This window comes from Natrix helvetica (assembly GCF_964273705.1).
Source record: "Natrix helvetica genome assembly, chromosome: 2".
Lineage (NCBI taxonomy): Eukaryota > Metazoa > Chordata > Lepidosauria > Squamata > Natricidae > Natrix > Natrix helvetica.
In genome coordinates, this window is record NC_138552.1 from 12,974,975 (window position 1) to 12,992,088 (window position 17,114).

Sequence of the window (17,114 nt, forward strand, 5' to 3'; positions counted from 1 at the left end):
CTGAAAGTTTTTTTAAGAAGAAATTGCCTGAAAAGGGATTGGGCAGGGGGATGGACTAGAAGACCCCCCAAAGTCCCTTCCAGTTCTGTTATCCTGTATTGTCATTCAAACAAAACCTCAAACTCCTGTCCATAGATAGAAGCATTTAAAGGAATATTTCCTGACTTTGATGATTTCCAGGAATGTGGACCTCAGCTCCCAGAATTTTCATTCACTAATCATGCTGGTGGATTCTGGGATTTGAAGTCCACACACATGGGAATGGCCCAGGAAGCGCCAATTTAAAGCATCACCTGTAAAGCTCTCTGTGGCACAAGGCTAGGTTATCTGTGGGCCCTCCTTTCCATAAGGACATCTGCGTGAATTGCCAGTCAGATAGGTGGGAATGCTCCTAATCCATTCCTTTAAACATTGGCATCTTATGGTAGCTGGGAGGCATGCCTGTGCCCTATGCAAGAGTCTTCATCTTGAAGTTTGGAGCCCACCACATGCTTAGCCTTCTTTAAAGACCTGCTTCCCCTCCCCCCACAAGTGCTGGAATATGATGAGGTGCCTACACATTGAAACCTTAATTTTAAATGGGGAGTTTCCCAATTTAGTTACCCCTATGCTCTTGTATGGAGCAGAGGTTTGCGGTCTATACTCAACCACTGTCCTAGAACAAACAAAGTACCAGATTTGAGATGTATTTGGGGTATAAATCCAAGAACATCCACTGCAGCAGCTAGAGCTGAATTGGGAATTCATACAATTCATGCACTATCCAAAATTACAGCATATAACTTACTGGTGCAAAGTCAATGTAATGGAGACTGGTAGACTCCCTGAGTTACGTCTCAAATCACAAATCTCCTAGATCACCAAACTAACAAATTTTGTAAGAAGCTGTGGCCTTCCCATCTCTTGCATAACAGGAGAATAATTTTTTTTTAAAAAAGAGCTGCCCAAAGAATTAAGGATACAGAAGTACAAAATGATATAGCTATCCTTAGTAAGATGGGTAACTTGAAATGGCTGAGCAAATACAAACATATTTTTTCAAGTAGACAGCTTGAAGTTATTTGAAGTTACAATTGCCAAAACATCTTAGGAAATATTTACACGAGCGAGATTCGAACAGCTTGACACAATGGTCAGATATGGAAGATTTCATTCTATACTCTACAACGAGCATCTTTCCATTTGTGGAGTGGCAGAGGTAGAATACCTGTCTCACATCCTATTTGATTTTTGCTTGTATAAGGGGCTGAGAGAAAGGTACCTTGGTCTGTATGCCAAACGAATGACCCATTGGGATCCCCATATCAAAACAACTAACAGCCAGAACCCAAAAATAACATTTAACACAGCACAGTACTTAAACAAAATGGTTCGGTTAAAATCTGCATACGTGGGACTGATTGGGGTAGATTGTAAGGGTGACACCAAAATATAATTTTATGTCATTTTATTCTATTTTATATATTTATGTGTGAAATTATATTGTATCTTATCCTATAACTTCTATATTTTATCCTACTCTTATTTTAAATTGTTCGTGTAGGATTTTATTGGTGATATGAGTTTGAACCTTGTGCTTTGATATGGCCTATAGGCTAATCAATAAAGCAATAATAATAATAATAATAATAATAATAATAATAATAATAATAATAATAATAATAATAATAAAAAAACAAAAAATCTCCATTCTTTCATCCTTGTCATACTTCACTGAGAAGCTAGAAATCTTGGTGCCTCCTAGAAGGATGGGATTGTCATGTTTCAGCTCTTTGAACAAAAGAAAAGATGTAATAGAAAACTAAAACAAATCAACCCATAGAGAGAATGACCCTTGCATATTGTCTTACTTAAAACAGTGATGTTATGTCAATCTTTCAGGGCCAAAAAATATTCACTGTTGGCTGGCAGTAACTTATTGATTTCTAATGCAACGGATGATGACTCTGGAAGTTATACCTGTGTCGTCACATACAGAGATGAGAACAGTAGTGCATCGGCTGAGTTATCAGTATTGGGTGAGTAGAAAGAACTATTTTTTGCTTCTTAGATCACATTCTTTGTTGCTGAGTACTGATCCTGGTTGCGAAGGCCATCTGATGCCCTTATAATTTACAATTGTTTTGAAAGGAGGGTGTGGGTTTTGCAGATTTTCTATGGTGGAATTATTTCCAGAGTGAATGCTTATTTAGGAGCACTATGAAAAGTGTTGTAGCCCAGCAAGATCCATTTGAGCTGCTGATGGATTCAGATAGCGAGGAATCATTTCAGTCTGCCCTGGATGATATGGAAGACCCTGTGCAGGTTGCAGATTCAGAGCAGGGACCAGAGGGGCTGGTTGGCCACCAGGAGGCGCCTGAGACATGGAGCAGTGGGGAGGATCAAAGGCAGTCAGTCCCTGATGCTAGAGTGAGAAGGGCTGAGAAACGAAAGCAGCACCTCCGTAGGCAGGCTCACATAGCACAGGTGGTTGTAGATTGGCCCCTCCCAAGAGAGCTTATAGGTGAGGAGTTGGGAGGGGACATATGCAGGAAACAACCATTCGAAATTAGCAGTGAAGAAAGTCGATGTCTTAGAGCCATGTTTGAATATCTGGTTTGTTTTTCTTGTATTTTGGATTATCTGGGCCTTCGGCCAAAGGGTTTGTTATCTTGCAATTAAACAGTGGCAAACCGCCAAGCCTGTGTTTTGGCTTGTTCACAGGCATCGAGAGAGAGGGGGGTCAGAACAGAAAAGTCACTGTTTGAGTATGTAAGTCATCTGAGAAAATAAAAAAAGAAGAACACCGTTGACTATCTTGTTGTGTGTTATAGAGGAAAGGTTATGAATGCACAGTGAACAGTTATCATTCTTTCTTTGGCGTTTCTCTCCCAGCACTATTGTCTTCTTGGAGCTGAACAGCAGCCTATAAGAGAGCCTTGGAACTTTGTAGATTATGGGGAAGAACAATAGAGAAGGTTGCTTTGAAGTCTGACAGCTTAGACGGCCTCTTGGAGAAGGCAAAGGATAGTAAACAGTACTAAATAGTAAAGTTCAACTTTCTTTCCTCTATTGTTGATCATCATTGGTTCCTGAACATCACAATACTGATGCAGGTTGAACTCTTGAATGTAACAACATTGATGATGTTGGAATCCTTGGTGTTCTCTTAGCTTAGTTGTTTTCTTGCAGAAGTTTCATTACTCATTCATTATCCACTGTATACCATATTTTTTGGAATATAAGACACACCTTTTTTCTCTCAAAAAGGAGGGTGAAAAGCTGGGTGCATCTTATGCACTGAATACGGCATTTTTGAACTCCCGAAATCTCACTCCCTTTGCAAAAATGGTTGTGCATAGTCTTTAGGAGGCTTCCAGAGTGCTCCTGGGGGTGGGGAGGGCAAAAGTGAGCGAAAAACAGGGCATTTTTGCTTGATTTTACCCCCAATCCCCTGGAGCACTCTACAAACCTCCTAAAGGCTTTGCGTGCCCTTTTTTTTGACAAAAAATGGGCCTGTTTACGCAAAACAAACGGGCCGTTTTTGAGAGGTCCGCAGAGTGCAAAAACTTTTTTTTAATTTGCCTCTTCAAAATCTTGGTGTGTCTTATGCTCTGGAAAATACAGTATGTTACCTGTACATGCAACATACCCAGTGGATAATGAATGGGTAATGAAACCCCTGCAAGAAAATAAAGTTAGGGAGCCCCAGGGACTCCACAGTTCAACCCTGAGCCACTAATATGTATTGTCTTCAGTTGATATTGATTAACAACAAAGATCAGAAAGGATCAAAGACTTCACTCTTACCTACTTCTCTCTGCATTTGCCCTCTTTCCTATATTGTAGAATTTTCCTCTCCTGGACCCTTGCTTTTTTTTATTCCAAGCCCAGGAGGAAGACAAGGGTATCTAGAGTTGGTTAAGATAGAAAAGAATCCATAAAATATTAGATTGTGAAGAAGAATTGTTGTAGTGGAGAAATTATTCAACCTTGGCATGGATTGAGGACAGACATATTTTCTATTACCTTTTGTCAGATGCTTCATTGATACACATGGACTTGCTAAAAGAATGAGGGCAAATTTTAATTTCCAGTAAATCATCTTCAGGGGATGCAGATTTATGAGAAACAAGGCTGTATTTCCTTTCTTCGTAATTATTTTGAGGAATATTTTTGGGGATAAGTAGAAAAGGACATGTTGGAGCATATATTCAGAAGCACAATATTCTTGCTTCAAAGCCTGGACCTAATTTGATTGGTTGATATCATGGCAGCTCACTTCCCGAAGATAAGAGTGCATGCTCAAAAGCTTTCCTAATCAGTTCTGTCCAACATTCAAGGCTAAGAATAGGGATGAGGTTTGAGGTAAATGTATCTATTTGATTGAATGGTTGATTGATTTATATAGATGCCCATTTCACTCAAGGGATTTGGTGCTGATTGCAAAGATCGATGACGTTGATTATATGCCATCAAATCATGTTCAACTCTTAGCAACCACATACATTTTCTTCTTGATAGCAATAGCAATAGAAGTTAGACTTATATATCACTTCATAGTGCTTTACAGCCCTCTCTAAGCAGTTTACAGTGTCAGTATATTGGCCCCAACAACCTGGGTCCTCATTTTACCAATCTTGGAAGGATGGAAGACTGAGTCAACCTTTAACTGGTCAGGATTGAACTCCAGGAAGTGAGCAGAGTCATCCTGAAATGCTGCATTCTATATCCCCTATCATCCTGTTTTCGGCCTCCGCATACCCCATTTTTGGCCTCTGCATGCCCCACTTTTGGCCTATTCCAGGTGGCCAGATAGATGGCAGGAAAGGCGGCATTGATACCCACTGCCTGGAATGGGCTGAAAAAAGGGGGCATGCAGAGGGCAAAAATGGGGCACCTGGAGGCAGAAAACTGGATGCACAGAGGCTGAAAATGGGGCACACAGAGGCGGTGATAGGTGGTGGCAACAATGGGTGGCAATCACATTGATGGGCTTTGGCAAACCCCACAGCCTGGAACAGCTAATTGGTATTCTGGGAGGCAAATCCAACCGCCAATCAGCTGTTTGTGCTAAATTAGGCTGTGCTGAAGCAGACCAGGCTGTTTGCTGCAAGGAAGCAAATTGCTGGGAGATTTTTTCCCCTTGTTTTTCCTCCCCAAAAGCTAGGTGTGTCTTATAGTCCGAAAAATATGGTAATTCGTGCGCCAGAGCAATGAGTCATTAACAGTCTTAGCTTCCATTATTTTTTCCTCTGCAAATAATTAATTCATGACATCTGACAAGTAATTTTGTCCTGTTCTTCCCTCTTCCAAGTGCTGTTTAGCTTGTTTTTAATACTTACTGCTATATATCTAAAGGAAACATTTGCAGATTATTCTGTACCTGAGTCTTGATAAATCTGGCATTGTTAATTGGGAGAACTCCTACAAATGAGCCTGTTAGTGTCTTGGTTTGAAAATAACGTCTTTGCTCTACTTTAACCATTTCTTGGTTTATTAACACTCACTCAAGGAAAGAAATCAGAAGAGAAATCAAAATAAATAAGCAAACAAACACACAATCACAAGCATCTAATTGCATTTATTTTGCTTTCTACTGCACTGCTGATAATTTTGTTAGTTTTCAACTTTGCTTTTTTTTCTTCTCCATTTAACATCTGCCTGCTTCCTGGAAGTTGTGTCTCTTCTCTTTTTGGCCTTTATTAGTGCATTTACTTGATGTTCTAAATGTTCAAATGTTGATTCCAAATTTACTCATTTTACAGGCTGTTTGGAAATTCCTTGGCTGATGCCTCATCAGTTTGTTGTCCTCTGCATAATAGGAAGCGTGCTACTTTTCTGCATGTATTTTCTCTGTGAATAAGCAGCATTTTGTGGCTGAAGATTTTGAAAACCACAACTATGCATTGCATTCCAAAATCTCATCCACGTACACCATTTTTTAAAATACCGATTCTGTGGGCATGGTGGGTGTCAGTGGTGGGTTCCTGCTGGATCGCACCGGATCGCGCGCGCTCCCTTTCAGCGCTCCACCTGGCTTGCGTGCTCCCTTTCAGCGCTCCACCTGGCTTGCGCGCTCCCTGTCAGCGCTCCACCTGGCTCTCGCGCTCCCTTCCGGCGCTGAAACCGGAAGTACAGTCTTGCCCCGCCCCTGGCGAAGCAACGACGCCTGCCTGCGCTCCACCAGCTCGGCTGGGAACGGAGATGTTTCCTCAGCGGAGCGCCTGAAAAGACTTTTCAGGCGCTCCGCTCCGCTGAGGAAACATCTCCGTTCCCAGCCGAGCTGGTGGAGCGCAGGCAGGCGTCGTTGCTTCGCCAGGGCCGGGCAAAACTGTACTTCCGGTTTCAGCGCCGGAAGGGAGCGCGAGAGCCAGGTGGAGCGCTGAAAGGGAGCGCGCAAGCCAGGTGGAGCGCTGAAAGGGAGCGCGCAAGCCAGGTGGAGCGCTGAAAGGGAGCGTGCAAGCCAGGTGGAGCGCTGAAAGGGAGCGTGCGCGATCCGGTGCGATCCGGGAGGAACCCACCACTGGTGGGTGTGGTGTGGCTTGGTGGGCGTGGCAGGAGAAGGATACTGTAAAATCTCCATTTCCACCCCACTCTGGGGGGAGGATACTGCAAAATCCCCATTCCCTCCCCACTCCTGGAGGAAGATATTGCAAACTCTCCATGCCCACCCCACTCTAGGGCCAGCCAGAGGTGGCATTTGCTGGTTCTCCAAACTACTCAAAATTTCCGCTATCAGTTCTCCAGAACCTGTCAGAACCTGCTGAATTTCATCCCGGATGTACACTTTAAAACAGAAGTGTCAAACTTGATTTCATTGAGGATCGCAACAGGGTAATGTTTGACTTCAGGGTGGGTGTGGCCAGCTTGATGTCACTTGTGTTGGGAGTACCTGTAGTGGCCCAAGCACTCTGCCAGTGAAAACAGGCTCCTGAGCCCCATTTTTGGCTATGACAGCCTCCTGTGGCCCTCCGTCAGCTAAAAAGGTTGAAAATGGAGCCTTGGAGGGCCACATGCAACCCTCCTGAGCTCCATTTTTGCTGGCAGAGGCACCATGGGCCAGTCCTTCGCTGTTTCCAGGGTGGCCCCACGGGCCAGATCTAAGCATCCTGCAGGCCAGATTCAGCCTGCAGACTTTGGGTTTGACACCCCTGTTCTAAAACTTGATTTTGCACATGGTTTTCTCCAAGTTGACCCATCTATCTATGCTTGTTGCTATTAGCCATGGGAAATAGTATCGTAGGTTGTTCTTTTTTTTAAACTTCAAGCCCATGAAGAGCCTCTATTTATAACTTGGTTACTGCATGGCACTTTTGTTGCTTGTGGTTATCACACAAAAATAATAGTATTTGACCCAAAAAAGGTGAACATCAGTTGTTCTGTGAATCACCTGCTGAGCAACAAAGCACAGCACTTCACCCCTGTTTTCTTCCTACTACAAAACATTTACTTTTCCTTGAGACAATTTATGGAATGATAAGCCTGCTGTTTGACATCCATGCGTGGAAAAATGCCTCGGTTCTTGGATCAAAGATTTGAGTTTACTACTGTGTCAGTTTTCTTGAACTCCTGAATTATGTGAGGGTTTATTAAGAGTTTGAGAGACAGTTCACCATTTTTCATTATTTAAAAAAAAAGCAAATAATTTTAAATTTTAAAATTCTCCTACAAAAAATATTCCTACAATCAAAAGTTGGAAATAAGATTGCTGGGAAAAATATCAACAACCTCAGATATGGAGATGATACCACTCTAATGGCAGAAAGTGAAGAGGAACTAAAGAGCCTCCTGATGCGGGTGAAGAAAGAGAGTGCAAAAGTTGGCTTGAAACTCAACGTTAAGAAAACTAAGATCATGGCATTGGGCCCTCTCAATTCCTGGCAAATAGATGGGGAAGAAATGGAAGTAGTGACAGCTTTAATTTTCCTGGGCTCCAAGATCACCACAGATGAAGACTGCAGCCAAGAAATTAAAAGATGCTTGCTCCTGGGGAGGAAAGCTATGGCAAATCTAGACCGCATACTAAAAAGCAGAGACATCACCCTGCCAACAGAAATGTATATAGTCAAGACTATTTGTTTTCCCAGTTGCAATGTATGGCTGTGAAAGTTGGACCATAAGAAAAGATGAGCATCAAAGAATGGAGGCCTTTGAACTCTGGTGCTGGAAAAGACTCCTGTGAGTCCCTTGGACTGCAAGGCGATCCAACCGGTCAGTCCTAGAGGAGGTCAACCCTAACCTCTCTTTAGAAGGCCAGATCCTGAAGATGAAACTGAAATACTTTGGCCACCTAATGAGAAGGAAGGACTCACTGGAGCAGAGCCTAATCCTGGGAAAGATTGAGGGCAAAAGAAGAAGCGGACGACAGAGAATGAGGTGGCTGGATGGAGTCACGAAGCTGTTGGTGTGAACTTAAATGGACTCCAGAGGATGGTAGAGGACAGGAAGGCCTGGAGGAATGTTGTCTGTGGGGTCGCAATGGGTTGGACACAACTTTGCAACTAACAACAAGAACAAGAATTAAGGAACCACATGAATAATACTTATCAAATGATAATCTGGTGATTGATGCAATGCATCTTTTATACCCATTTTTTTAAAAAAAAAACACTAAAATGCTTTGATTGGCGAATAGTTTAGATTACAGGAGATTTGATGTATGTCTACCAATATCTTTGCATTAATGTTATGCAAAACAAACTTTCATCTTAGCAGTTTATAGTGCGTTGACATTTGGAAAATGCGATTAGGGACCGTACCGTGCATAATATTTTGCTTTTACGATTCGAAAGTAAACTTTTTGCTTAGTGTCATTCTCAGACCTTTTTTGGAAGAATGTGTGTTCAGTTTAGAACTGGTTTAGATTGGGAAGGCCTTTTTGTCCATCAGTGACCTTCTCCGATCATGTTGATTAGAATAATTGAATAACAGAGTTGGAAGGGATTTTGGAGGTCTTTTAGTCCAGACCTTTGCTCAATCAATAAACCCTGAATCAGGAAACCATTCCAGACAAATGGCTCTCCAATCTCTTCTTAAAAACCACCAGTGATGGAGCACCACAGTTTCTGGAGGCAAGTCATTCCATTGATTAATTGTTCTATCAGGAAATTATCCTTATTTCTAGGTTGGTTCTCTCATTGATTAGTTTCCATTAGTTGCTTCTTGTTATGCTTTCAGGTGCTTTGGAAAATAGGATGACCCACTCCCTTTCTTTATGGCAGTCCCTTAAATATTGGAACACTGCTATCATGTTCCCTTAGTCCAGGGGTCAGCAACCCATGGCTCTGGAGCCACATGTGGCTCTTTCATGCCTCTGCTGTGACTCTCTATCGCCAGTTGGCTCACAATTGATAGGGCTTTTGGTTAGGACAGGTAGAAGAAAAAGGACACTGCACTAGGAGGAGACTCTATGGTGGGGGAACCAGACTTCCAGTCGGCTCCAGAATTGAATGGGGGACTTCCGGTTAGGATCTTTGTGGCTCTTTGAGTGTTGCCGACCCCTGCCCTAGCCCTTCTCTTCATTAGAGTAGACATACCCAGTCCCCGCAACTGTTCAATTAATTTAAGGTTTCCTTAATCATCTTTGCTGGTCTTTTCTGCACTCCTTCTAGAGTCTCAACATCTTTTTTTTATAATGTGATGATCAAAACTGAATGCAATTTTCCAAATGTGGTCTTATCAAGGCATTATAAAGTGGTACTAGCACTACAAATGATCTTGATTCTATCCCTCATATATCAAATATCTGTATAAATATTGTTCCTTATGATAACAGAGGCAATTGCTTTCTTTCATACGTACACACACACACAAATAAAACTTGAGCAGATTTTTTTTTCTCCTTACACCTTATCACTTATTTTGCCAAAGCCCAGCTGGTGGAAGAGAAAGACATTCCTTTTGTAGAAGTTTCCATAGACCACTGAAGAGCTTCCTTCTTCTCTGTTTGCAAGTGTGTACAGAAAATGCTTCCCAAACACACCACAAGTACAGACCTGAGTATTTTACAGCCCACAGGCCACACCCAGCTTGCAGGTGGTCCCAGTCCAGCCCATGGCATTGGTAGCATCAGTGGCAAAGGGTGGGACCTCAGCAGCGCTAAGGCAGAACCTTGGTGATGAATCGGGCTTCAGACCAGCATTGGTGGAAGGGGGCCATGGCAGAGTCAGGAGGGGCAAGGCAATGCTCCGGTGGGTGGGGAAGAGTGTGTGGCAGCCCTCCACAACAATCCCAGTTTCCCATGTGGCCTGTTGGGAAAACTAATTGCCCACCCTGCACAAGACTGTATTAACCAACAACTGGATCAGTGACGTGCAGTCAGGTGAGGCAAGTGAGGCACAGCCTCACCACTCTCATCATGAAAAAAAAGTAAAAGGAAAAAGCTGAGCTAGTTGCTGCCTCACCGTGGATGACTCTGCTTAACCTCACTGGTGCTCTCCCTCCCCAAGTGTAGTGACTTCCTCCCCAGGCCCCCATTCATTTCTCTCTCTCACACACACAGCTGGATAAAACTATATAAAAATCTAGCCGAGCTTCACTGATTACAAGTTTGAAAAGGCAACGTGGCTCCACCTGCAATCAAACTACACTTGGGGAGGGAGAGCACAAGCGAGCACTAAGGAGACCACAGGAGGAGGCAGGAAGCCAGGCAAAGAGCCATGCTGTAGTACACACACTTCCCCCCAGCCTCTTTCTTTTGGAAGGCTCGGCTCGGCTCCCCTCCGGCTTCTCTGCCTCTCCTCTCACCCCAGCCTGCCAGCAGGAGGTGGTGGGTGGGCTTTATTGTGTTCCAGGCATTTCCCACCCAGACAGCAGGCTGCATTTGCAATGCTGGAGGTGTTTGGGAAAGGCAGCAGGGGAATGGGGGGGGGGGGATGGCAGAGGAGCTGCTTTCAAGCCACTGGAAAAGATATCCAATCCAACTTTTGTGTGTGGGGGGGTTTGTTTGAGAGTGAGTGAGAGAGGGAAGGGGTAGGAGAGATAGTCCAATCCAACTTCTCTGTGTGTGTGTGTGTGTGTGTGTGTGTGTGTGTTTGAGAGAGGGGGAGGAAGGGAGAGAGGGAGGAAGGAGGGGAAGGAGAAGAAAAAGAAAAAGAAAAAGAAAGAAGGAGCAAAGGAGAAAAACAAATGCTGTCGCTTTAAATTGGAACTGAGCATGCCTGGCTGTGGAATTCTGGGAGTTGAAGTCCACAAGTCTAAAAATATTTGAAACCCAGCACTGTGTCAGTGCCTCACCAGTCATAAACCTCACCGCACGTCACTGAACTGGATTAACCAAGAATGAACAAACAACAACTGTTTTCAAGGTTCCGATTGACAAACCCAACCCAGCAAGCACTGTAGAGAGGATCCAATCTCTTAATGCAAAACTTTTATTGAGTACATCATTTCGGCACAGAATGAAAGCAAAACCAGCTCTGGGTAATTCCTGTGCAATTCAATAAAATGGGAAGTATAGAATCCTTCCTCCCTCCTATTGGTGCAGGCCACATTGTCCCTTAAAGCATCACAATAGTGTTGTGGGAAGATATCTTGAAAGTTTGGCCAACACCTGCTGCAGTGACCTTAGTTCTCACGGGCTGACTGCTGGATGTTTAAAGCTTACATTACAATTCCCCCTTCCCTCCCCCCCCTCCCAATGGTTCATCGGCAAGCTGAGAAGCAGCAAAAGTGAAAGCAGTATCAGAACATTTCGAAGCTTAACAAATTGCAGAAGTAGGAAAAAGTTCCTTAACATTAACATTGCCCCCCTGGAAGGGAGGAACGTGCTATAACTCGGGGACAGTGACTATTCAGTTTCCCCACGAACACGTCTGAGCCTTTAGGAGAGCAGTAAGGAAAATTATCTTTCTCCATCTCTTCACCACACCTCCCTGATTAGAATGTTGATCGCCTGGAGAGGGCTATAATCTAAAGGTTAGATGGCACCAAATCTGACTGCGGGTTAATTGAGTGACATTCAAGGGCAAGAAGTCTGAGAAACCATGAAAATTATGCAGCCTCAACCATTAAGAGACAGAAGGAGATGCAGTCTGCAAATATCTGTAAGCATAACTGATCGGTTTTCATGGCCATTCTGTCAGTGCTGGGTTTTATTTCAACAAGTCAAAACTCCTGGAGCACATCACTTGAATAGAATAGAATAGAATAGAATAACAGAGTTGGAAGGGACCTTGGAGGTCTTCTAGTCCAACCCCTTGCCTAGGCAGGAAACCCTACACCACTTCAGATAAATGGTTATCCAACTTCTTCTTTAAAACTTCCAGCGTTGGAGCATTCACAACTTCTGAAGACAAGCTGTTCTACTGATTAATTGTTCTAACAGTCAGGAAATTTCTCCTCAGTTGCTTCTCTCCTTGATTAGTTTCCACCCATTGCTTCTTGTCCTACCCTCAGGTGCTTTGGAGAATAGTTTGACTCCCTCTTCTTTACTTTTACTTTACTTTTATTTAGACTTTTATACCGCCCCCTCTCCCCAAAGGGACTCGTTGTGGCAGCCCCTGAGATCATGTGTCCTCTATTCCTTCTTTTCATTAAACTAGACATACCCACATACTTTATTCTACTCTACTCTACTCTACTCTACTCTACTCTACTCTACGCTACGCTACGCTACGCTACGCTACGCTATTGCTATTGCTATTGCTATTCTATTTGTTCCTATTTCCATGCCATGCCATGCCATCCAAGAATTAATATCCATAGAGAAATTTCTTTTCATCCAGAATTGGAAACATGGGGAAAAAAAACCCTCTTCAATTGTGATGCTCCAGTTTTAACACCTCCCCTCCGCCCCCCATAAATAAACGACCACTTCAGATTATAATTGATGTTAGTTTTACTTTTGCAAAGGAACATATTTATCCACCCAAGTTTTTACTTTGCAGAAAGCATAGGCCAATCTCAATTCATTTTGTGGCTTCAGTGGATTGTACAGTCTGACGTTCAGCGGCTCTGCTTGTAATATTTCATCTTCGATTGTGGTTGCTATGTGACAGATGATAAGTAAATAAAGAGCTCTTCCGCTGTTGATGGGCAAGTTCAGCCGCGTGGCTGTTTCAAAAGAACAATAAGTCTCTCTCCTGTTCTTTGATGTCTTCAATAACTGCACTCGTTTGGTTTAAAATAGTCATTACGGAATGAAAGCAGTGGTTAAGTTTGCCTACTCAGGTCATCTGTTCTTTTCAGCAAAAAGGAAAGAAGGAGTTCTTGACAAATAGAAACAGAACAACACATTATTTTTTATTTGTACGACAATGGAAAAATCACAGCTGCCAATTCTTCAACTGGAGTTGGCCTTCGTAGGCATCGAGTCCTTCCCAAGAATCTGGGATGTTGCAAAGTATCAGAGTAGCATAACTGCCTTTTGTGATTGACAGATGGAAATTTTTATTATTATTCTCATTGCAGAACTACAACAGCGGCAATACCAAGCTGTCAGACAAATCTTTTTGAGTTCTCAGATTGATTATCTGACATCAGGAACAGAGCATAATTAAAACCTTATCTGCCAACTAGAAAGTTTTGGATTTCTCTCATATAATTGGTTTATCTGGATCTCAAAGTGTTATCTTTCCTCCATATCTCTACCAGCCATACTGATTCTCACTGAGCAAGACTACTATTCCGGCCTTCCTTCCTTCTTTCCTACCTTCCTTCCTTCCTTCCTTCTCCCTCCCTCCCTCCCTCCCTCCCTTTCTCTTTCTTTCTTTCTTTCTTTCTTTCTTTTTTTCTTTCTTTCTTTCTTTCTTTCTTTCTTTCTTTCTTTCTTTCTTTCTTTCTTTCTTTCTTTCTTTCTTTCTTTCTTTCTTTCTTTCTTGTTGATTTCCCATTTTGAGCCCAGAGATGGGTTGTTATAACTATGCTTTGATGAATCTTCATGCTAAGTAAAACCAGCTCCAAGAGGTTTGTGCATAATGTTTGCTGAATCACATGCATTTGCAAAAGTTTCTGGATCTTTTCTTGGTTCCAATTATTTATGTATTAATAAAACAATATTGATTGATATGAATATGGGTGGCAATAGGGAGGTATGTTGGATACATTTCACTCACTCATTCATTCATTCATTCATTCATTCATTAAGTTAGTTATCATTCTGTTTAAAATATGGGATTTTAAAAAATCAAGTAGTTTAAAATAAAATGCAATGAAAACAATTTCATTTTTAAAAATGTACATATATTTATAACCTATATTTTCATTTCAAATGGCAAAGAACTGAAGTTGTCTTGACCAAAATATATGTGTATATGTATAGAGTTTATATACAGAGAAAAATAATATTACGCACAAAGAGAAAGACAGAGTGAGAATAAAAGTTCATATATATAGCAATAAAAATGAAAAAAAGGAAAGGAAAATCAAAGAAAAGGAAACTTAATAGATGTTCTTGACTTTCTTTTAAATAATCAGCCAGTGCATGTTTTTCTTCTTCAACTATTTGCTTCACCTGTAATAATCCTCTGCCACCTGATTTTTGGGGCAGGTATAGTCTATCAGTGTCACCGCGTGGATGTAAACTGTAGTGCATTGTCATAGTTTCCTGGTTTTTCGGTCCAAAATGTCCAAATCAGCTTGTGTCCAGTTAACTATACCAGCTGTGTATCTTATAACTGGTATTACCCAGGTATTTATGGCCTTGATTGTATTTCCACCATTTAATTTAGATTTCAAAATTTTCCTAACTCTGTTGGTGTACTCTCCCCTGACAATAGTTTTTACTTCTCCATGTTTGATGTTATCCAACTGCAGAATGCCTAAGTATTTGTAGGCTTCCTTTTTGTTGCATTTAATTAGTTGGCCATTGGACATTTCAATTCCCAATTCCCCCACTCCAATTCTTCACTTTTCTTGACTGCCTTTGCACCATTTCTTTTGTTATTTTCACATCTTCCATTTTATGCATTTCAATAGAATCCTCAACCTGCTTGATCCATGTTGCATTTCTGTTGTGCTTCTTGTTGTTTTCCCACAAATTCTTCCAGAATTTCAGGGCTTTTTCTTTATTAGGCTTTTCATTTGTTGTTACACCATCTTCACTTTCTAAGCTCTTATAAAACTGGTGCTGATTTGCTCTGAACTGTGAGTTTTCCTTGAACTGAGTTACTCGATTTTCATACCGTTTAATCTTTTCAGCAATGGCAACAACCCTCTGCTTCAGCTCTTCAATTACTACTGCAATCTCTTTATTCTCTAAATTGTATCTTGCTTCCAGGCTGCTTTTGACCTGCTTGTTCTTTAGCTGACCTTGCCTTAAGTTCTTCAAGTTGCTCAAGTCTCCACGAAATTTTTTGATCTTCAATTCCAACCGAATTTCCCACTTCCATTTCCCCTTCTTGCCTCTTTGGTTCCTTTGTATTTTCAAACCCAATTCTTTGGTGGTTATGAAGGCTGCTGCATACATCAGCTGGTTTGTTTCAGCTAATGTAGTGGTTTGAATGGTTTGCACAGACTCATTGACTTTTTTTAGTACATTTCTCAATTCTTTCCAGTTCACTTGGTTCAGCTTTGGCAAACATATTCTTTCAGCATCTTCCATTTAATGCTTTATTTTCTCAGCTAATTGAGCATTATCTGTTGGTGCTTGCTCTTCAGTGCTTCCTTGTTCTTTATCTTCATCCATTTCAGCAGCCTTTTCCTCCCTTTCTTCCTCAGTTTGCTTTTGAGTCTGCAAATCATTCTTGATGTTACTCTTCTTTGTTGGTATACTCAGACCATTAGTTGCTTTCTCTTCGATTCCTGTTAATTCTGCTGTAGTGAAAAATTTGTGGCTCAGAATTACACGTCATTGGTCCATTAGCCTTTGTTCACTGATATCACAGTCCATGTGGTTGTTATTATTGTAGTTGTTGTTGCTGTTGTCGTTATTTACATCTGGAAACATTTTAAGGAGATGTGTTTGAAGTTTGTTCTGAATCTTCATCACAAATTCGTGCACACACAGAAACACACATTGCTGAATGGATGCAAATGACAGAAATGATTGCTAGCATTTTCAAAATTGCCTTCACGCTAAAACTCAGCACCGTCATCTACCTTTGATTAAAGGAACCAAGATGAGAAAGATGTTTTCAATTTTTTTTAAAAAAAAAGTACTATAGACGCACACAAAGGGGATGGGGGCAGGACGAAAAATGGAAATTCCAAATTACTCAAATATCATTTTTTCCTATTTATTTATTTCAAAATAGTCAAATGTTAACATGTATAGAACAATCGCGGATGTCTCGTTTGCATTTTTTCTTCTGCTCTTTCCATCTGGACAATTAATTATAATTGAAATATATTGCAAATGCTATTCTGTGTTAATTAAATTCCAGCTTCAGAAAAAAAAATCTATACAGTAAAGGTCATGAGCTTTAGGCAGATGGCACCCTGATTTGCAATTGCGGATAATGTCAAACAAGGCTTGGCATTTTCTGCAATTAGAATGGAGTTTTACATCTTTATCTGACCGCATAGATCTCCAGGATGATCTGTTTGCAATCTGGTACTTAGCACCATGTAATTTAGACCATCTACCATGCTGCTCTGTGTCCTCTTTCATTCCTTTCCCAGCATTTTCTCCAAAGAATGAGGACTTCTCATAGTGTGCCCAAAATTTGATAATTTGAGCCTAGTAAATCACTTGAGTTTGAGTCTGAACTGATTTGTTCTCCAATTTATATTCTGGCAACTAAATTTAGTCTGGAGGCTAAATTGTGTGATGGGTGGTTAAGGGAGTGATGTACGTCTAGCCTATTGAAGAGAAGGATTAGGGATGGCATGATAGCCGTCTTCCAGTCCTTGAGGGGTCTACCACAGAGAAGAGCGGATTGACTTATTCACCAAATCGCCAAAGGGCAGGGCAAGTAGCGATGGACAGAAACTTATTAAAGAGAGATCCAAGCTAGAATTAAGGCAAAATTTCCTGACAGTGAAAACAAATTACTGTATTTTTCGGAGTATAAGATGCACTGGAGTATAAGAGGCACCAAGGTATTGAAGAGGCATTTTTTTTAAAAAAATGATTTTTGCACTCTGCAAACCTCCCAAAAACAGCCCGTTTTTTGTGAAAACGGGCCTGTCCCCCCCAAAAAAGGCATGAATAGCCTTTAGGGGGCTTGCAACAGGCTCTGCATGGCCATTTT

General features: G+C 41.6%; 1 protein-coding gene across 1 annotated transcript in view; it reads left to right on the forward strand.

Moving 5' to 3' along the window:
• DCC (DCC netrin 1 receptor) overlaps nucleotides 1-17,114 on the forward strand; it is a 1,323,879-nt gene that overhangs the window by 706,234 nt on the left and 600,531 nt on the right. Inside the window, exon 5 of the mRNA XM_081942031.1 lies at nucleotides 1,882-2,018. Within this exon, the coding sequence (XP_081798157.1) occupies nucleotides 1,882-2,018 (137 nt within the window). The remainder of the gene's footprint in view (nucleotides 1-1,881; nucleotides 2,019-17,114) is intronic.